This window comes from Schistocerca piceifrons, chromosome 6 (genome assembly GCF_021461385.2).
Source record: "Schistocerca piceifrons isolate TAMUIC-IGC-003096 chromosome 6, iqSchPice1.1, whole genome shotgun sequence".
In the NCBI taxonomy this organism is placed as follows: domain Eukaryota; kingdom Metazoa; phylum Arthropoda; class Insecta; order Orthoptera; family Acrididae; genus Schistocerca; species Schistocerca piceifrons.
The window spans coordinates 175681609-175705359 of NC_060143.1; the positions used below are offsets into that span (position 1 = coordinate 175681609).

The 23751-nt window shown below is 38.9% G+C and overlaps 1 protein-coding gene across 1 annotated transcript in view; it reads left to right on the plus strand.

Annotated features, from left to right (window-relative positions):
* Positions 1-5795, plus strand: part of LOC124802585 (transportin-3) — a 202926-nt gene extending 197131 nt beyond the window's left edge. The window contains exons 17-18 of the mRNA XM_047263458.1: positions 5196-5308; positions 5392-5795. Coding sequence (XP_047119414.1) covers positions 5196-5308; positions 5392-5452 — 174 coding nt within the window. The 3' untranslated portion in view covers positions 5453-5795. The remainder of the gene's footprint in view (positions 1-5195; positions 5309-5391) is intronic.
* Positions 5796-23751: the final 17956 nt, after the last annotated feature.

The window sequence follows — 23751 nt, forward strand, 5'->3', positions numbered from 1 at the left end:
TTCCTTAGTAATAGCACTGTATGTACCATCCCATCAAGATGAAAATTCTTTTCTTTAGCATGTGTATTGCCTTGCATACTTACCGCTCATTCCCTTTCACAAATTCAAATTCGGTAAACTGAGTTAGGTGACTCTGCTTCTATAACATGGGTTGAATGGTCAGCAGAAGTGAAGCGGTTGCTAAAAGTGTTACACATAGTATCTCGAGTTTTTTTACAATGTTTCTGCCGTGCCTTATCCTGAATGGTTCTCTGTTCACTTTGTTGGGGCCTTTACACTTTTCAATCACCTTTTTTTTTTTTTCTTCCTAAATGGTTGTGTGTTCATGTTGTTGGGACCTTTACACATTTCAATCAGCTCCGAAGATCCTTTACTTATGTTGTCAGACAGTTCTGTTGTGTTGCAGTTAATCTGCTTCCTCAGGTTAGCAGTTTGTTTTAAAACTTTGCTATGCCCAATTGCATTTTTCCTTAAAAACCTGAATAGTAGTGGCTTTATAAAGCGTATTTAGATCATGTATACTGTGCCAGAGCCTAATCAGTTTTAGTCTCAGATTACTTCCATTTTGGCAGTGCTTAGCTACCTTCTTCATTTTTGTGACTGGACAACAATATTCATAACGACTCAACAGAGTTGAGTAGAACTTATTCTGTTTGTCATCAGACTCTTTCACCTGATCTATAGAATCCCATTTCTCATTTGCTATTATGTTTTCAAGGGTGTTAATATTTTGAGCTTACTATATTTAAAAGATTGTGTGAGCTTAATACATTACTTTGAGTTCCAAGTTGACTGTACTACTTGAATTTGTGTCTGTATTAAAAGTCACCTATGCACATAGGTAAACTTATCACACAGTTTCCTTAGCTCAGAATTGTAGTACGGAATCTCTTGATTTACACAAGACATCTGTGGCAGACCATGTTGCACTAGCATGATTGTGATAACAGCATTTGTACGAAGTAGTTTTCGCAATACGTTTTGAAAACATCACAGGGGGGTGTCTTGCTTTCATTTCTATGTGTGTTATTGTTGTTGTTGTTGCTGCTGCTGCCTATAATCACAACATTATTATCTTTTTTTAGTTGACTTGTCTCTGTTGTTGTATTCTCCAAGAAGCTTTTAAAATGGCACCAGGCTTAACTTTTGCGAAAACCGAACGCTTTGAAAGTATACTGTCATGAGAGTGTTGGGATAGGTCTTTTTTGTGACTTCTCAGCCTACAGAAGGAGCCCCTCTGGGTGTCTTGCTTTCATTTCTATGTGTGGTGTTGTTGTTGTTATTGTTGTTGTTGTTGCTGCTGCTGCTGCTGCTGCCTATAATCACAACATTATTATCTTTTTTTAGTTGACTTGTCTCTGTTGTTGTATTCTCCAAGAAGCTTTTAAAATGGCACCAGGCTTAACTTTTGCGAAAACCGAACGCTTTGAAAGTATACTGTCATGAGAGTGTTGGGATAGGTCTTTTTTGTGACTTCTCAGCCTACAGAAGGAGCCCCTCTGGGTGTCTTGCTTTCATTTCTATGTGTGGTGTTGTTGTTGTTGTTGTTGTTGTTGTTGCTGCTGCTGCTGCTACCTATAATCACAACATTATTATCTTTTTTTAGTTGACTTGTCTCTGTTGTTGTATTCTCCAAGAAGCTTTTAAAATGGCACCAGGCTTAACTTTTGCGAAAACCGAACGCTTTGAAAGTATACTGTCATGAGAGTGTTGGGATAGGTCTTTTTTGTGACTTCTCAGCCTACAGAAGGGGCCCCTCTGGTGCATCAGAGTTACTGACTGATTTTGCACAAATGGTGTAACTTTAAACTTTGAAGTGGGAAAGGGAGACGGGGGGGATATAGAACATCCAGTTACGTGCAGTCAGAAATATCCACGTGCTATTAACTTGGTGCACCAAATAATAAACAGGGTAAAAATTGTAAGTTTCTAGTTGAAAACTTCAGCTGGGAAAACTCTATAATAGACTTGCTAGAACATTTAGATTTGTCGGCTTTGGTCATAAAAATAATTGCCAACTTCAGAGGCATAAAAATCAGTAAGGTAACACAGTTTCATTCACTGATGTGTTGAGGGATAATATTTTGGGGTAACTTATTACTGAGGCATAAAATATCCTTTACTTAACCTATCTCTGGCACAGAAAGGGGTAAAATATGCTGCTATAAAACTTTTTGATAAATTACCAGATGAAATAAAATGCCTGACAGACAGCAGTAATAGTTTCAAGAACAAATTGAAATCATACCTCGTTGACAACTCCTTCTATACCATAGATGAATTCTTGAATATGAGCAAATAAATCTGGAGATATAATATACGCATTTTGTGCCATTTAAGGGAATGGGATAGATAATAGAGATATTTAGGTGTAACACTATAGTGGGGGGGGGGGGGGGCGGGCGGCGCATTTCTTGTGCATTTGACACGTTCCACATCATAACGGTTTTTCGTGCTATTGATCAATGGAACACACAACTAACTAACTATGCACAAAAGGAATTAATTAGAATTATGTGTGCAGTTCACTCACATACATCTTCCAGGTATCATTTTAAGCAGGTGGGAGTATTAACCACAGCCTCAGAATGCATTTATTCATTTACAAAATTTATCAGTAGTCCATCTGCATTTGAGAGTAACAGATAGTGACAAGTGCAAAACTAGAAGTTAAAATGATCTACATTGCCCTTTAATGAATCTAACTTTGGCACAGAAAAGAGCAAAATATGCAGATGTAACACTGATTTTGTGTGTGTGTGTGTGTGTGTGTGTGTGTGTGTGTGTGTGTGTGTGTGTGTGTGTGTGTGTAAATCACGCTGTGCTAATGCTTGCATCTCTGAGACCCCAAAGTTGACATCAGTTTTTTCTTATTAAGAGTCATTATATAGCTGCAAACATAACACAGAAGACAAGGAATATCTTACATTACCACACCAACGTGAACTGTCAAATGTAATTAGTTTAGAAAATTTCTGTAATGAGTGTTAGGGACCAGAAAGTTGTGAAAGAAAAAATGATAGAAGACGTATTTCCATATTCTGTACAATGGGTAAAATGTTAGTCAGTTGCACAAGGAGAAAATTGTAAACAATAAAGAATGTTTAGAGTAAAGTATGTCTTGTGTCTGAATTTCTCTTGACTCATGTATTAAAGAAGCTGAGTGAGTGTATGTACTTAAAATTTATTAAAGTGTGCATGCGCAACAGCAAGAAAAATCGAATAGGAGGTACACAAAGTTACTGCTTCACAGGAATACAAGACCAATTAAAACAAATTAACCTAACAGGTTGCGGCTTACAGTAACCAAAAATAGAATGTTAAATTAAATTGCAGATCTCTCATGGTTTGTTCATGAAAATAGAGCACAGATTTAATGCTGTAGTGCAGAGCTAGCCTTTTATCTACTTTGTTCTACAGTTTCAGTAGAAAACATAACAACATGTATGAGAATGGAATAATGAGATGTTGAGAGCCCAAAATATCAGTCTGCCCATCCATGATTCAGAGCTTCTTACAGATTGTGTTTGTGTCCAGCACTCTGTACTGCCAAAAAAATTCTCCCTCCTAAAGCTGTAAATTCATATTTTGAGAGGGACGGGGTTGAGGTGTTCAGGATTTAAAATAGATTGCTTAGGCAGCTTCAGGAAACACTAAATGTTGAGAAAAGTTATCATTTAATGAGAGAAACTCGTAGAACCTTTTTTTTCTCTCCAATGCAATTAGAATGCTAAGTAGTTATAGCATCAACAGTTCTAACAAGTGTTATATGTTGGCACAGTTCACTTCTGAGATCATTGCTCAGACATGCACATTGCTGAAGGTCATTTTGCCGAAGAATTTTCTGTAAACTTGTGATCAAAGTTGGTTCTCTGTTTTTCTTGCCATGAGAATTATAGTGACATTATGATTAAATCTTCAATAAAGCTGTTTGTACGAGCCTTGGGAAACAATTGTGTGGGAGTGAGTAATGAATTCTGTAGTAATTTTATTTTAACCTTGTTACTGTAGGTAACAGTTATGTGCTACATCAGGCAGCACTACTGAGGTGGCCAGTTGTTAGCGTGTAGTTATTTTCTTGGAAAAGTTTTATGGACATGTGATGATTATAAAATCAATGCTACAACGTCATGCAAATTGATTGGACATCGGCATTAGACAGCAGTTCCATCTGTTTTTTATGTTTTCTGTGATGTATTCACTATTAAACTTAACTTGACTTTTTTGATTGTGTAGAAGTGTATAATAACATATTCATTAATAAATTATTTTGCAAATTAAGATGATCCCTTGTTAACAATTTTTTTTTATCATTAAGCATACATTTTCACAATGAAAAACCTGTTATCTTAAAAGGCAATAGTTAAAGGAAACACACACCACACATTCTTATAATTAAAGAAAAATAATTTGCATCAATTTAAAAGAGATGCTATTCGGAGAATTCATCTCGATTGAGAACAAAGACACAATAGGTTCAAAGTGGAAACTGCTGTCTATTGTTGTTATAAAACTGCTGTAGTCTTACACTGCAGGTTATTGTTTATCATATAATGTATTATGTTCAATAATTGGTGCTTTGAAAATTGGCTAAAGCCCTGTGTTTCCATAATTTGTTGATAATCTCTCTTATAAAATACTGCTGTCTGAGGTAGTCTTTTGCCAGTAAATGCCTATCACTCATTTTGCTATTGGCATATTGTTAAATAGTTACGCCGGCCGAAGTGGCCGTGCGGTTAAAGGTGCTGCAGTCTGGAACCGCAAAAACGTTACGGTCGCGGGTTCGAATCCTGCCTCGGGCATGGATGTTTGTGATGTCCTTAGGTTGGTTAGGTTTAACTAGTTCTAAGTTCTAGGGGACTAATGACCTCAGTAGTTAAGTCTCATAGTGCTCAGAGCCATTTGAACCATTTAAATAGTTACTCCTCCCGTAGATCTCTTTCACAATAGTTGTTAGCTATTTATGAATGTGGAAAAAAAAGAACATTGTCCTTCTTTGTATTTGGGTGTCTTACACGTGTGTGTGTGTGTGTGTGTGTGTGTGATTGTGTGTGTGTGTGTGTGTGAGAGAGAGAGAGAGAGAGAGAGAGAGAGAGAGAGAGAACAAGAACAGCTAATATCACTCATTATTAAGGCAAAGAATTAAAAAATTCACATAATAACAGCAAAATTTCACTGTCCCTTGTGATCATCAGGCTGTTGGTCAGTGGTTAGAAGAGGCGGTCAAGGCTCTGCCAATGCATAATCCTGGGGGCAGTGTTACAGCAACACCCAAACAACTTCTTGATTTCCATCGTTCATTGACAAGGTAAGAAGCATTGAAGCATGCAAATTTTCTTTCTTTAATCATTTTCAGATACGAGGAGATAAAATGTGTGTATCTTGTTACAGGGCGGAAGGAGCAAAAGCTGTTTCACATGCACTTCGAGATTTTGCTCGTCTTTTTCGCTGACTGCAAGGCACACTGTGGAGACAAGGATAAAACTTGAATTATTTTCAAGGAACAATTTAAGAGCAGACAGTGTATATGGAAGGAATGTGATGTGATACAGTGCTGTGAATTCTGTTCATTTTTGTTAACAGAATTTTCTGAGGAAAGTGATTCTGTGATTGTGAAAGTGACAGGCATGTGTGACTAGGAGATATGAGAGTGTGAGTGAAAGGTTACGCATGCATGAAGAATTTCTTATCTGTTCACATTGCTGTTAAAATATTTGTTACCTGAACGCCAGATAACATAAATGTATTTATGTTCTGCTGGAATTATTTTAAACATGACAGTTTTGTCTAAATAAGTTTGTAGCGTTTTATTTACACATTTTTTGCATATCCACTAATATATTGAGGAAGCATTTGTAATTCTTGAGTTGCATTCTGCTGTTACCTAAGTTTGTTTTTCCCCCATTTGTCATTCACTGCCATCAAACATGAAGTAATATAATTTTATATTGAAATATTGGGAGGAGAGGATGTCCCATACTTATCACCTAAAATGCCATGCTGATAGGAGGACATGTGAAAAACACACACACACACACACACACAAAATCAAATATTTAAACTATTTTGCTGTAAAGAATAGTAGTTCAAACACATAGGAAGTGGTTATGTACACCTTTCATGTGCTTGTCAACCGTTCTGTACCCTTTAGGTCAGTGGTAGTCTGCATACCCAATCATTTTTTGCTTTCCAGACAGGATCGTTTATTCCTGAAATCGGCCATTACCATCCTATATACCGCACTGTCATACATACATGTAGTAAAGATGTGGAAGAAACAATCAACTATTGTCAAATTAATGTAACATAGACCACCATGAGGGATCTTTGTAGATGGCTATGTTGCTTGAATTAAATTGCTGGTGATTCATTATTATTATTATTATTATTATTATTATTAGTGGTAGTACTCAAATTTATCTAATCTCATTGGGAATTTCATAGACTTTACCACCTCCTCCACCAATATTTGTCCCACTTTTTCTTTTTAAATAACAAAGGAAAAGGATAGATTGCCACTCTCCACAGAGAGGTGGCTTTCGGGCACACACTGTCTTCTGAAATAAAAAAGACATACACACAGGCAAAGTCTTACACATATGGCTACTGTCTTCAGACACTGGAGCCTGACTTTCATTTGTTTGAGTTTATTTTTTTCTTGTATGGTTAACACGATTGTTGCATTAAAAAATCTCCATGGACTAGTGTGTCATGGAGTCTGAAGGTTTGTGTGTTCAAAATAAACTCTCACTTGTGGAATTTTTACTTTCAGGTGCATCTGTTGTGTCCGTAGTTTACACAGAAGCCAAACACGTTAGACATCTACGAAATGAATAACACATTTATTTTCAATATCTTAAAGTTGATACATGTGAAATACATAGCTTTGAGCATGCTGTGAGACATTCAGTGGTGCTGTGATAGATCAACCGCTGAATTGGCCTTTATACAAACTTGTTTGCTTGGTTATAGGTTACAATCACTGGCCAGCTATTAATATTATCAGTGTCATGCTCTATCGATCTGAGGGTGAGGGGGGCAGAACTCAGTGTGCAGCATCTTAGACTTGCCATCAGAACAATTTAATGCAGTCATTGATGCACAGTCAGTGTCTTCTGGTGGTGTCTGTAGCTCCACTTTTCAGAGACGGTGAGCGCTGGAGAGAGCGGGACTTAATAGAGGCATACTGGCAGGAGGAGTACCACAGAGATGTGACTGGAGCGCCATGTGTTATCGACGAAGACATGTTTGATACTGCAGTTACAACTGCTCAAGTTGTTGTATCACTGTAAGGTTTGTTCTTCATGTCTCTACGTGATACCAGTGAATTGCAAACGCTATGTACTACAAAGCTGTTTAGAGCCACTAAAAGGTATTAACTGGAAAAACAGTTTAAGAATATTTATTCGTGCAATTTGATCTTGGTAATTAAGTTTCCACAATTCATTGAGCAAGAAAGTAAAATACTAATTCACAAAAGGCTTTTTAGATCAAACTCAATTAAGTCAATAAATGTTCCCATGTAGTGAAAACAACCGATTATGGAAAAAAGTAAATGGTGCATAGTGGAGGACAAGTAATACAATTTAAGTAGCTATATTGTCAGATGATTATGTATAAGCAAACTCCTGTGGTTAATGGGACATTGTCAGGGGAGACATCTTTATTACGTTGAATTCAGATTCAAGAAGGCGTTATTAAAGGAAATGAAATTCACAGAAAATTTCAGTTCAACACCTTAGATAGAAAACAAGTGAAATCACCTTGCTTCATCGGAATACTGTGGTGTTAACAAGTATTGTAGAGTGGTTAATATCTTCAAAAAAAAAAAAAGAAGAAAGCAAGCCTGTCAAGTACTAGAGGAAAATTTATGAACTAGTCTGTCTGAACATCATATAATTTCGGAGGTAGGAAGTCTTAATGTAAGTGATCGTAAATTACCTATATATGCTTGTGGATTCAGTATCAAAGGAAAAAAATTATACTTCAACACTCAAAGAGATTATCTATTTGTACTGGTGTATTAGTGAATCCCCATTTTTCGGTTTTTGGAACTCTGTACTCATACTGTGAGAAGATTCATCAAAACCAATTGTAGTTAACAAGTAGATGAACTGCAAGCTTTTCTCATGGTCTCCAGAAAGCATCCTATTAGAATGTAACACAAAAGAAACTGCAGACAGATTTTTTTACATAGCAGACCTACTCAGTTTGTGATGGTCTCCAAAGTAGGACCCATTTTAGTCAACACATCCCTACATTTGTTTCTGCAACTGCTTGTAATGTTCCAGCATTTATGTGAAATATTACAAACTTTCTCACACTGCACTTTCATTTATGTTGAGTATTCATTAAACAATATTATGAGAAGGATATTTGCTACTTGGGCAAAGTTGCTGAGTTACAGATAGGCACAATCTGCGACTCAGCATCTCCGCTATGTGGTGAGTACCAACTATCCTTTTCATAATATTGTTATATTCCATCCTGCATTTTCCATTTTTTTATTCATTAAACATCTTGAATGAATAATCAACATAATAAAATGCACTGTAGCTGCACACCAAGATGTCATCCACAATAGTGATGGAAATTTTCATATGTTTTGATATGTTAGCTACATTTCGTACATAGCAATATATCATCTAAAGGGAACCAAACATGAAGTAGGCAGTGACCACATTTTTCACAGCAAACCCTTAAAATTTTATGTGATGTGTTACTCAGTTTCCAAGTGTAACAATGACTGTGACCAACTTAAAAAAGTAGCCACTTCATCATCAAGCTGGCTGACACAATGAAAAAGGTTGAAATAGGCAGTCAATAGGAGATTCAGGAAATCAACAGAAATGTCGTGGAACATGTGTCTGTCAGAATTAACAGATGGACTGAAAGAAATCGGATAGTGCAACCACGAGCTCAGTGAAGCCACTAGAAATGCTGAGAGGTTGCTAAGTACAGTGGATGGGAAATAGTGGGGAAGAGATACAAAGGAACAGAAAAAGATGGCCACCTCATTTTGAAATACATGACAGAGGGCACTTCCCACTATATGGCAGGGTTTCCTCCCATTCCATTTGTATATGGAACATGGCTGCTTAAATGCCTTCATGTGCACTGCACTTTGTCTAATGATATCTTCACAGTTCCTATGGGAGCAATAAATGGGAGTGTGTCTGTAGTACGTTCCTTGATTCTTCACTTAATACTGCTTCTTGAAATTTGATAAGTAGAGTTTCACAGAATAGTTGATTATATCTTCAAGTAATTGCCACGATCAGGTTTTCACCATTTCTGTGGTTGAACAATCCTTGTACCATTCATGCTGCCCTACTTTGTATACGTTCAACATTTCATGTTGGCCTAATTGAAATGAGCCCCACACACAAAATCCATATTCTAGGACAGGGTGGACTGATTCGATGTTTCTTAAGCGATCCCCTTTCTAGGCTGATCACGCTTTCCAAGTATCTTAACAATGAACCAAAGTCTGTCAGGTGCTTTACCTATGATGGATCTCTATTACATCATTCCATTTTATATACCTAAAAGTTGTTGCCCCTGGGTTTTCATACAAGTTGACTGATTCCAGTTGATTCATTGGCATTGCAATAATAGGATACTTTATGGGAGTAAATCTTGCCATGTCTGTGACATTCAGTAAGCCTAGTGTACCTTTCAAGCTGCGACAAGCATAGTGTTCCCATGAGAAGCTAGAAATATAGAAGTTCGCCTAGAGACAGCCCCCCACCTTCCCCCTGACACACACACACACACACACACACACACACACACACACACACACACAGGTTGTACCCAACGCATCGCACAGTGGCCACCAAAGCATGTGCAGAGCTTACGGTTACATTGGGCTGGTGGCGTTACATTGGGCTCGTGGCACTTACCATTTCCCAACTCAGCAACCCAGTTTTGCCAGTCCAGACGACTGTTCAAATCCCCATCCAGCTGTCCAGATTGGGATTTTCTGTGATTTCCTTAAATACCTCCAGGCAAATGCCAGGATAGTTCTTTTGAAAAGGGTACAGCCTTTTTTCTTCCTTATCCTTTGAAATCTGAGCTTGCACTCCATATGTATGACCTCACTGTTGTTGAGGCGCTGAACTCTAAAAACTCGGAACTCTGAATGCATGTGTGGCTTAGTGAATACTAAAGACATAGCGAGAATTACTCCCCTACGTTGTATGCTTTATAACATCAGTTAATCACAACTGGAATCAATCAACATTTAAAACAAGTTATCAAATTTTGCACCAGTTTGAAATCATACCAAAATTTGTGCAGATTTTTTTTTTTTCAGATAGTGGTTCATTGTAGTAGAGTATGTTGTTCCAACACCTCACCAGGGACCACAAGAGCTCATCAGATTTACTACTGTCACCCATCAGCTCACTTGTGGACAGATGTAGGTAGAATAGGCTACCCATCAGGTTGCCCTGATGCATGCCTTCTGTGTATGTGCTTGTCACTTAAGTAATAAAAAAGGGCAGTACAATCATGTAGACTGTGGCTGGCTCCCAAATCACCTGCACATTAGCTGTTTGCACACCACTGCTTTTGCCACTGAGTTAGATATTCTTTTTCTATAATATACCATAGATAACTCAAACAAAAAACTATGCCCAGTAGTCCTACAAGGACGGCAGGACTGATCCGCAAAACTACAATCCAGTATTACTGATATACATCTGTTCTAGAGAATTCCAAAGTCAGATATAATGAAGTATCGCAAACAGTATGACTCCTTCATGCCAACCAGCATGGATTCCATGAACAACTTGTCCTTTTCTCACATGACATTCTGAAAAGCATGAATTAAAGCTATTAGTTGGACGCTTCTGAAAAGCGTGTGGTTCATACTACTAATTATTGATTAAAGTCTGCTCATGTGATGTATCATACAAAATTTTGATTGGGTTAAGGATTTTTTGGCAGGAAGAATGCAGACTACTATATTGGATGGAGAGTCATTGACTGGTGTAGAAATAACTTCAAGTGTGCAGCAGGGAATAGTGCTAGGACTCTCGCTGGTTGTGTTGTATGTTAATAACCATATAAATAGTAATCTCAGACTTTCTGTTGGTGATAATGTAGTATCTGAAAAAAGCTGCTCAAATATTCAGTCAGATCTTGAAATGATTTCAAAATGGTGGAGAGATTGGCAGCTTGCTTTAAAATGTCCAGAGAAGTAAAATTGTGCATTTCAGAAAACCCAGTATTTTGTGACTACAGTGCCAACGAGACACAGTTAGTCAGTCAACTAACACGTAAATACTCTGTTTCTAACAATTTGTGGGGATATGAAATGGAATGACCATATAGACTCAGTCATAGATAAGGCAGATGCAGACTTTGGTCCATTGGAGGATACTGAGAAATTGCAGTAAGTCTACAAAGAAGATTGTTTACAATACCTGGTATAACCCATCTCAAAATATTTTGAGTGTAATATCCATTGGGACTAAAACTGTAGATTGAGTTTATACAAAGAAGGACAGCATGAATTATCACAGATTATTTTTTTAATCCAAATCAATGGGGAAAAGTCACAGAAATGCTGAAAACTGTGAAAACTTGGTTCACTGTGCTGTGAAAAGTTGCTTACCAACTTTCTAAAACCAGTATTCAGTTAGGTACCTAAGACTACACTACAACCCCTTGCCACTCACATAAGGACCATGATCACAAGATGGGCTAATTTCACATGGAGACATTTGAACAATAATTATTCCCACACGCCATATGTGAATGAAATGGAAAGTAACCCTAATACATGATACAGTAGAAGGTACCCTCTGCTGTGCTTCACACAGTACTTGGCAGAGACTTAATGAATGTAGGTGTAGAACAGGAACAAGTACAAAAGGAAATTTGTTAAGAGCCAAAGGAAATAGAAAGGTTTCAGAGGAGATTGCTGTGGAAGAGTGTGACAAGATGGTTACTGCAGAAAGAAATCAAAATTTCCAGATGATGTTGGGTAACTTGTCAGATTAGATAGTACAAGTTTCAGAGATGTAATCCCTTTTATGGAAAAAGTTGGGAACAGATGAGAACCATTTGAGAACAAAAGGGAGGAAGTCCATGTGCAAATCTGTTGAAGATTGCAAAACGTAAGGGCAGGGATCCAGAACATGCTGTAACAGAACAGAATTGTAAAGTAAGAATAATATAAGAGCACCATCCTCAGATTGTGATGTTAGATTTCTGGATATCTGTGGAAGAAGCAAATTTGTGCAGTTTCAAAACTGCAAAAGTTAACCACACAAGTGACAAGAGGTATTCTTGTGCCAGTACTGGTTGTCCATCAAACATTGGGAAATGAAGTCAAAATTATTAAATCCAGTACTTTATTTATGTAGCTGTGGCACATGAAATAGTATGTAAAAGAACATTAGCACAAAAATGTGTATCTGAGGATCCAGTGAAAGACCAAAAGTTAATTGATAATTTTGTTTCACAATAGATTTTAGCAGTGATGGTTCTGTGTAGATATACTGAAGACATTTATTTACTGCTACATACACTAGACTTTGTCAATCATGAGAAGAGAATTTCCAAACAAAAGGACTGGGACTGAGGAAGGAGATAGCTGGGACACTGGAAATGTGAAGTTCACTATTTTCAGAGAACATTAAATGAGGCATAGATTAACATGGAATAGGCATTGAAAGGGAGGATAACCTACACAAGATGAGTGCAAATACAAGACAGTGTGTGTGGAACATTCTGGGAAGCATATATTTAAATTGGTGGAGGTTTAGACTGAGACCCAGCTCAGAATGGACCATTAAGACAGGTCAAAAAAATACAGGAAGACTTATTCTACCAAGAGGTTGATGTTAGGTATGGAAACTGAATTTATAGGATTGTCCAGTAATGTGTTGATAGTCCAGTAATGTGTTGATAAAACAAGTGAGATGTCAGCCATTTATTGTAATTTTGTCAGTAACTAGCAGAAATAGCCAACCTTCCCTGTGTAACATTCCAGAATTAGCAGTGCTGTTGGTAATGATACGGAGGAAATAAAAGCATAAAGGTCTCTGAGGTTTGCAGTCCATAATATTAATTTGAACAAAACATCCTCATAGTGTCTCATCTTTAGTTTTTGTGCTTGATTGAATACAAGCAGAGCTAAAATTATTTCCCAAAAGCATAGTTTATGCTATGTGAAGGAGAAGAGAAGAAAATTACATTTAAGAAACAAAGCTGTAAAATGGAGTGACAGTAATGAAGATATAAAATTGAGTTACTGTTTCAAATGAAGATGATATTGCAACTGCAATGGGAGACATTTTGACAGTGTTAAATTGGGCAAGCCTTGAAGGAGGGTCAAACAAACAAAAATGCTAACTGGAAGAGAAATTAATCAAAAGCTCAGTTTTCCCTGCAAACACGAGGGAAGGCCATTTTCAGTTTGATATATTTTACACTTCATTTGGAAAGGACTCCACTTTAATCATGGGATATGAGTGTGTATTACCGCTGAAAGACTATGAACCATTTAGCATCAGACCATACCCTTTATCTTTGGCCAGGTCAGTTGCCATAGACCTTGAGGTAAAAGAATACTGGATGGCAAAATCATAGTGATCTGACATTCTTTGCTACAGACCACTGTTCATGACACATTGGAATAAAAATTCCTGTATCATCAACACATTCAATTACAAGGTGCAAAAGAAGAAAATAAATAAATGAGTGAAAAAGAGGAAAGATGATGACAGATGCAAGAGAAACGAAATTGAAATCAGAAAGACAATAAATGAAGAGGAAAAAGATGGTGAGAAATGCTGTAGAAAGCAAGGTGGAAGAAGCAGAAGATAATAAAAGGAGGAGGAACTATCTGTTCGCCACATCATGGGTATATTACTATGCAGTTGTTATCGTGCACATTATATGTGATAAATCATATGGCACACATTCTATGAGTAATATAAAGTAATATTACAAAGGTAATGAGGCCATTAAAAAGGACATACCAGGAAGTGCTAGTGGTTTCAATACAATTAAAGATATTGTGAGTGAATGGAAATGTTAAGAGCAGCAATAGGTAGATTTTATAAAGGAGTTGTATAATACATGTTACTGTTTAATATTAATTTTTCATCCTTTCTTGTGACATTGCAGAGAGAGTTACGTGGAACAATGACTACGTATTATGTCGGATGATATTACGAAACAGATAGACAGCTACTTACTCACCATGTAGAGGAGATGTTGGGTTGCAGGCAGGTACAACAAAAATACTGCTATACATGTGAGCTTCTGGCCAAAAGGCCTCCTCCTAATTTAGAAAACATACATACATTTGTATAAGTGCGCACGCTAGAGACAGTGGTCCTGTGTGTGTGTGTGTGTGTGTGTGTGTGTGTGTGTGTGTGTGTGTGTGTGTGGTTTCTACATTGGAAAGAGGTTTTTGGCCGAAAGCTCACACGTATAGCAGTCTTTTTATTTGTGCCTGTGTGCAACTCAACATCTCCTCTATGTGGGAGTAGCAATCTAGTTTTATCATAATATTGTCGTTAATCCATCCTGGATTTTCCATTGTTTTATGCTGGAAAATGATATACATGATGTAAAGTATGAGTGAATGAATTAATGGAAGCCAACCAGAGTGGCCGGGCGGTTCTAGGCGCTACAGTCTAGAACCGCGCGACCGCTACGGTCGCAGGTTCGAATCCTGCCTCGGGCATGGATGTGTGTGATGTCCTTAGGTTAGTTAGCCAACCTTCCCTGTAGTTCTAAGTTCTAGGGGACTGATGACCTCAGAAGTTAAGTCCCATAGTGCTCAGAGCCATTTGAACCATTTTGAATTAATGGAGTTTTCAGAAGTGGAGAGTAGAAAGTGATTGCACTGCAATTAATAATCAAGATTGTTATATTTACAGTTAAGTATGCAAACAGTAGCATGTAGGCATTCAGCTTCTGCGCACTAAAACAATATGGAGTGCTCTGATGATAAACTATGAATTTTATGGTGATTTTTTTATGTAGAAGACCACCACAACTTTTTTATTTATGTTTTGCATGGACGTTTGTAAGTAATAATGCTGGTACCATTTCTTTGCCTGCATAGCCAGCCATCATGAGTGCTGGAGCCCCCATGTCTTGCCTGCCAGAATCTTTCCAAGTATGCAAGAGTTGCATTGTCAAAACTACAGGCAACACATCTTTCTGCAATTCCAACAAGACAGTGCATCACACTCCATGCCTTGGTGGCTGCAGTCATCCACCTGGATTGTCTCTCATGCTGACCTACTACATGCATATGTAGCCTAGTGTAAACTTATTACCAGTGTAACATTGTAATGAGGTTTGTCACTGAATATTAAAAAAATATACAACAATGGTTCTTCAATGACATAAGTGCTTAACTTTCTACTTATATTATTACTCAACCTGTTCTTTTTTTCTTTTTGTAGTGAACATTTGTAAATTCCATGGAAATTCATTGTAAACAGACACATTGTGTATTGTATTATGTAAATATCACTGTGTTGTATAACTTTAGGTAACATAGGACAATGAAGTACACTCCTGGAAATGGAAAAAAGAACACATTGACACCGGTGTGTCAGACCCACCATACTTGCTCAGGACACTGCGAGAGGGCTGTACAAGCAATGATCACATGCACGGCACAGCGGACACACCAGGACCCGCGGTGTTGGCCGTCGAATGGCGCTAGCTGCGCAGCATTTGTGCACCGCCGCCGTCAGTGTCAGCCAGTTTGCCGTGGCATACGGAGCTCCATCGCAGTCTTTAACACTGGTAGCATGCCGCGACAGCGTGGACGTGAACCGTATGTGCAGTTGACGGACTTTGAGCGAGGGCTATAGTGGGCATGCGGGAGGCCGGGTGGACGTACCGCCGAATTGCTCGACACGTGGGGCGTGAGGTCTCCACAGTACATCGATGTTGTCGCCAGTGGTCGGCGGAAGGTGCACGTGCCCGGCGACCTGGGACCGGACCGCAGCGACGCACGGATGCACGCCAAGACCGTAGGATCCTACGCAGTGCCGTAGGGGACCGCACCGCCACTTCCCAGCAAATTAGGGACACTGTTGCTCCTGGGGTATCGGCGAGGACCATTCGCAACCGTCTCCATGAAGCTGGGCTACGGTCCCGCACACCGTTAGGCCGTCTTCCGCTCACGCCCCAACATCGTGCAGCCCGCCTCCAGTGGTGTCACGACAGGCGTGAATGGAGGGACGAATGGAGATGTGTCGTCTTCAGCGATGAGAGTCGCTTCTGCCTTGGTGCCAATGATGGTCGTATGCGTGTTTGGCGCCGTGCAGGTGAGCGCCACAATCAGGACTGCATACGACCGAGGCACACAGGGCCAACACCCGGCATCATGGTGTGGGGAGCGATCTCCTACACTGGCCGTACACCACTGGTGATCGTCGAGGGGACGCTGAATAGTGCACGGTACATCCAAACCGTCATCGAACCCATCATTCTACCATTCCTAGACCGGCAAGGGAACTTGCTGTTCCAACAGGACAATGCACGTCCGCATGTATCCCGTGCCACCCAACGTGCTCTAGAAGGTGTAAGTCAACTACCCTGGCCAGCAAGATCTCCGGATCTGTCCCCCATTGAGCGTGTTTGGGACTGGATGAAGCGTCGTCTCACGCGGTCTGCACGTCCAGCACGAACGCTGGTCCAACTGAGGCGCCAGGTGGAAATGGCATGGCAAGCCGTTCCACAGGACTACATCCAGCATCTCTACGATCGTCTCCATGGGAGAATAGCAGCCTGCATTGCTGCGAAAGGTGGATATACACTGTACTAGTGCCGACATTGTGCATGCTCTGTTGCCTGTGTCTATGTGCCTGTGGTTCTGTCAGTGTGATCATGTGATGTATCTGACCCCAGGAATGTGTCAATAAAGTTTCCCCTTCCTGGGACAATGAATTCATGGTGTTCTCATTTCAATTTCCAGGAGTGTAGATTTTTCATTAATTTACTATTTTTAAAGTAGCTGTACCTTATGTTGATAATGTCAAGAGTTTTGAGGGGGGAGAGAGAGAGGGTGGGGAGGGGGATAGATGACTGAAAGATACAATAAACGAACTAATGTAATCTAGTCATCCAGTGTCCATGTCAGGCAATAACTGACCCCACAAACAAACAATGACAATACTGTTGTTCATTAATTTATTCATCCATCCACCATGTTTAATAATCCCATCTAGAAGTAGATCCTTCAGGGATGCAGAAAAAGTCAATATACACTTTAGCAAAAGCAAAATATTTATAAGCTCAATCTGAAGTAAAAGCAAAACACTTATAAGCTTAATCTGTACATTGTATTAATAATAAACACTTGGTAGGATTTGTGCTTATGACACCTAATCAGTCTCTCTCTCTCTCTCTCTCTCTCTCTCTCTCTCTCTGTGTGTGTGTGTGTGTGTGTGTGTGTGTGTGTGTGTGTGTGTGTGTGTGTCAGTTTTTAGTCCAAGCCAGCTAGCAACAATCACAGCTAAATGTTTTGTTAGTAAACAGGAGTATTTGAACTGAATGTTTAATTAAGCAAGACATCAGAATTCTGTTCTATTTACAAACTCCAACCAAAGTGTGGGAGCCCATTTACCATGTGGCCCTTACGAAGTTCTGCATCGTAGAAAGTGAACTATCAAAAGGTATTACAGAAACGAAAATGGCAAATTAAGACAGACTTTCAAAAGGAATAAGGGCAACTATTAAAGAAAGATCATGGTTGAAAGCAAATGATGATAGCAGCATGCTGAGATGAACAAAACGATTTGAAAATGTGCCAAAGGAAATATGAGAAAGTAAAATGAAAATTTCATAAGAGAAACAATTGAAACTAAGAAATATCAGCAACAAAACAGAAACACATAGTGTAATTTATCAGTGAGGAAATATGGTACACACATTTGATAATTGTAAAGGTCAAGAAATGAATCTGTTACAGAGAGGTTTTTTCTCCCCCTCCCCTTTACACAATCTTGCTACATTCAGGTTGCTTGCTAATTTTGAAGCACCATTTGCTCTGTTAGTAACTAGTCACAGTTTCATGTTCTTTTAGACACTTGTGCCTGAGGTCTACCACTTCCTCTCTTACTTATAGTGGTGGAAAGCTAAGGGTGGGAGAGACAGGCCTCTAACTGCATAGCTGACGTGTGTCCTGAAGAATTAGAAGACAGTGGCACTAGTGGAACAAGATGCACATGAAAGAAGTAATTGGCATATCAAGATTAGGAAAACCATAACATATGAAACAGGACTGTGGTAGGAGGAAGAGGAGGGAGGTGGTGGTGGTGATATCTGTTTCAGATTCATTTATTGAACTACACAGACTGAAAGAGTGTTAGTGAATCATGATATTGTGTGTGAAAAACCACCTTTCAAAAACTGTTTTGTTTAGTAAAAATTTACAATGAACCAGTTGAGAAGTTTTTAGTATTTCAAGCAATTGAGGATTATGCCTGAATTGACAAGAAAAGAAATAAACATAAGAGTTAAAACAGCCTGAAGTGCTGACAGTAAACAGGCGAGTTTTAAGAACTAAGCTGCTTGCATGTCTGCAAAGGAATGTTTAGTCAGTGTATGTTTCTAGTTTTGACTTGTAGCAGTTAGAGAGAGACTTTCATTGTGGAAACAAAATACTGAACGTTTCCCAACAAGTAGTGAAGTGACGCTTGTTGTGGAGTATTGGAGTGAATCGAGGAACCGACTGGGGGATGATGATGTAATTATAGCTGTAATGGAAATTAAATTGATTTGGGTGGACCTCTTAGTTGGGCAATTAGATGGTAAAAGGACTGTAAACTATCTTGGTAGCTTCCAAGAGGTAAGGAAAGACTGGGAAGCTGTGATAAATCAGGGATGGACAATAGTTTTGGCTCGGGAGCCAATTTGTGGAAGCAGAGGTTAGTGCAGGACCACACCCTATAAAATGATTGCACGCATTAATTAGTTAACTTTGCATTTCAGAAAAGATACAAATTGTTACATAAAAATTCTTACTACGTGGGCCACACAAAGCATTACTGGGGCACATGCAGCCCACAGGCTACTATTTGCCCACACCCTTCATAAATGAATGTCTGAAAATGACATTAGAATATGTGCTGGAGTAATGTGCATATGTGTAGCTTTGGACTATAATGTGTGGAGGAGACCTTTATTCAGCAGTGAATGTCAAGTTACTAATGATGTTGAAGATGATGACCAAATTTGGACTGACTTAAGTGTTTTACTGTAGCAGTTACCATCAGAATACATAACATTCATTGTTATATAAAAAAAAGGCGGAAGTGAGAGTGTACTCATTAACTTTACTGTCACATTAGTCTAAAGATGCAGCTCTCCACCCTAATATATCTTATCCAAGGGTATTCATCTATATGTAAGTGCTGCATCCTACATCCATTTGACAATTTTTATTGCACTGCACCTACCGCCGTTACGTAATTAACTATTCCACGATTCCACAGCATGCTTCTTACCAAGCCCATCCCTTCTGTTAGTCAAGTTGTGCCACAAATTTCTTTTCTCCCCTGTCCAATTCAGTAACAACTTTATTTGTTGACTCAGCACAGTTTTGTTGTCCAGTCTACTCATCTAATCTTCAGCATCCTTCTGTAGCACCAAATTTCAAAAGCTGCTACTCTCTCCTAGTTTGTTAATCATCCTCATTTCAGTCCAGTTATAAGGTTACATTCAAATTTCACCGCCACATAAGGCTGCACTCCAGGCAAATACTTCCAGTGCAAACTCACAGACATTTAAACATCAATTAGATGCTAACATGTTTGCCTCTCAGAAAGCTTCTCCTGCCATTGTAAGACTGCATTTTTATGTCGTCTGTACTTCTGCCACAGTCAGTTATGTTGCTGTCCAAATAGTAAAATTCATCCACAACAGTGCTTCACTTCCTAGTCTTAATTCCCTCGGCATCATCTGATTTAATTTTTCTACAGTCCATCAACATTACTACAGATAATGCAGGAATGCTTTCAGACATCACATTTGTGCTGTGTATTCTTTACCCTTTAATGTGGGAAAATTGGGTGTTGCAGGACGGAAAAAATGCAAGTGATTCTTCAGTTCTAGCAAATTTGTTGATTGAACAGTCCATACGTATACTGCAAGTTCATATTGTCCATTGGACACAATATTTCGGTGATCAGACATGTCGCCATTGTCAGGTGAGCTGACAAACTGAGCTCTTGAGGACACACAAATGAACTCTATCTCCTCTCTGCACTAGCCATTCCCTATAGTGTGCAGCCATGGCCACATGTCAGCAGTCACAAAAATGCAAGCTTCGCCGTCTATGGTAGCATTGTTATAGGTTGTCTGTCCACTCTGGCCGCTCATTTGCTGAGAGTTTTCTTAATTACTATCAACGCTGGCTCCCAAACCATGGTAAGATTATAGCCACAATCTCAGTTGATGAGACTGTCCCTGGTGCAAATGTCTATGACATCTGTAATGACACTATCCCAATATTTGGAAGTCTGTGCCAAGATTCTGTTATGTCAGTACATGATCATGTGATTTTTGTAAATACAGTGCTCTGCAACCACTGACTTCCTGGGACACATCAGTTAAGTGTGCCTCTGGTGTTCTCGGCAACAATCTTTTTCTCGGCAGCAGTCTTCAACATTGCGCACTGTCTGTCAAATTTATGTCATTCCACATTGACACAGAATCTGGTATACACTGGCCTTCCACAAACTGAGATGATCTTTGATGCTTCCCAGTAATGTTCACATTTTATAGTGGCCGCCTCTTCCTCTGCGACTTCTTCCACCTCCACAGGTTGTACTGTTGTGGGGGGTGGAGAGCACTCCTTATTTGTCATTCTGGGTATCCTTTTTTTTGGGGGGGGGATACAGTTCTAAAGTGTTCCAGCTAAAGGGCAGACACTCTGCATCTGAGATGGTGCCCACCCTGTCTAGTAGTGATTTTATTACCCCATTCCTCTGCGAAAGATGGTGGCAACAGTCTGTGTGTAAATAGAGGTCAGTGTGTTTTCTTCCAATACACACCAGAGCCGAAGGGTGTCATCACCCCTTATCTTGACCATGACACCCAGGAATGGTATTCTTCCATCTTATTTAGTCTCCATAGTCAATTTGATGTTTGGATGTACAGAGTTGGAAAGTCAAGGAGTTTGTTCCTTCCATTGAGCCAGATGACAAATGTGTTGTCCACATAACAGAAAAACACATGGGTTTCCATTTGTGTGACACCAGGGCTTCCTCCTCGAAGTGCTCCATATACATACAAATTTGTGATCACAGGCAAGAGTGGGCTGGCGATCGAGACTCCTTTTGTTTGTTCATAGTATTCTCGATTAAACATGAAATATATGGTGTCATGATGTGCCTGAAAAGGTTAGTGGTCTTCTCATCAAATTTCTGACCAATATGCTCTAATGATTCTTATAAAGGCACAGTATATCTGAGTCTTTCACTCTGAAGTTCTCAATGCATTTTACAAAATCCACCGAATTGTGAATGTGATGAGGGCATTTACACACATAAGGGTTTAGTATGCCCATTAGGTATTTTGCCAACAAATATGTATTTGCTCCAATGGTGCAGACAATGAAAATCAATGACACTCCATCTTTGTGGACTTTCATGAGTCCATGAAGTCTTGGTGGTTCAGATCCTTGAGGTAGCAGTTCCTCAGTGCCACACTTTGGTAAATCTACGTCCTTGAGAAGAGCTCCAGTCTTGTTCTCCACCTTCTTTGTGGGGTCAGAACTGATCCTCCTGCAGAAGTCATATCATCTAGCAGGCTTTGCATGTTCTCAATGAAGTCGTGTGAAAGAACAACAGTAGCATTGCCTTTGTCAGTAAGTAAGACAGCAATCTCAGGGGCACACTCTTAGGTCCCGAATAGCCACCATCTCTCTGCTGATAATATTCGACTTTGTAGGCTTAATTCTCATCAGAGAATGGCAGGCTTCATGACATACTTCTTCAACTGCTTCAGACAGTTGTTGAGGTTCGCCTGCCAGCAGCCACACACTCCACTTCGTTTAGTGCAGTCTATCTTTGTATGGCATGTAAAGTTGCAAAAAACAAAACTTGAGATGTTGAACAGGATAATCGACCCGGTACCTTGTATACCAGCACCAACTAAATCAAGAATTAAAAATTAATACACAATACTGCAGTATGTACTGTGATAAAGATAATGTAGTGTGTGGCTGCCGGAGGCCACACAGTGTCAGTCACGAACCACTGCTGCATTCTGTTCTGACATCATGGCAGTCATTGTGTTAACAAATAAGGACTCTATGGAAGCAGGTTGAATGTTTTACAATAAGCTTCCACATTACATAAAAGTATTGTTAACATTGGAAAACAAACTAATATCTTACAAGACTTTGTTATGTACTTCCAACACACCATAATTCCTACAGAAACATCACAGTAACTAAATACAAGCTTTATGTGACCAAAGCAAACACATGTAAAGCTTCGTTAGAATCAGATTATTTTTGTTATTTTAATTTTGCCTTTCAGTGACAAATAGCATACATGTGTCAGTATCACAATTTTTTTATGTATATCCATGATTGTATAAATACTTTGAAATGAAGGTGAACACTCACTGAAAAGCAGAAGCATTGAGTCATCGATAGTCCCACACAAAAAGAAAAGACAGTTGGCCACCTAGGAATGCAAGAAAGAGGGGCGGTAAGTGCACAACTTGTTATGTGGTGCACAGTCATCAAAAACGGTGGGAGTGGGTGCACACTGAAGCTGATATGGGGACATGAATTGGGAGGGGGTGACAGGATGGAGAAAGGAGAAACCGTTGAGTGGAGGATGTGGGGACGGTGTGTTAGATTAGATTAGATTAGATTTACTTTCATTCCAATTGATCCGTAGTGAGGAGGTCCTCCTAGATGTGGAACATGTCAGAAAAACAACAATACATGACAAATATTTACAACTAAAACAAATAAACTAATGTACCATTCCACAGGTCCCAAGTGGAATGATCGTCATTTTTAATGAACACTAAGAGTCATTTTACAAATACTAATGCACTGAATTTAAAATAAAAAACGTTTTTTATTTATTTATAAGGTAATAAACATGTAATACAACTACTGTAATACTTATTTACAATGAACACATTACTGCACTGAAATGGTGCAGAAGTTATGTTGTACTTATATACAAATCAGTTGGTTTTACTAAGAAATTCATCAATGGAGTAGAAGGAGTTGGCCACCAATAAATCCTTTAGGCTTCTCTTAAACTGAATTTCATTGGTTGTTAAGCTTTTTATGGCTGCTGGCAAGTTATTGAAAATGTGTGTTCCTGAATAATGCACACCTTTTTGTACAAGACTAAGTGACTTTAAATTCTTGTGAAGATTATTCTTATTTCTAGTATTGATTCCATGAATTGAGCTGTTGGTTTGAAAAAGTGATATATTTTTAATGACAAATTTCATTAAGGAATAAATATACTGGGAAACTGTAGTTAGTATCCCTAGTTCCCTAAACAGGCTTCTGCAGGATGTTCTTCAGTTCACACCACATATAATTCTTACTGCACGTTTTTGTGCCCGGAAAACTTTAGCTTGGCTTGATGAATTACCCCAAAAAATAATCCCATATGACATTATGGAATGAAAGTAAGCATAGTATGCCAGCTTTTTCATTTTTATATCCCCTACGTCTGACAAAATTCGCATTGCAAACAGAGATTTGTTAAGACGCTT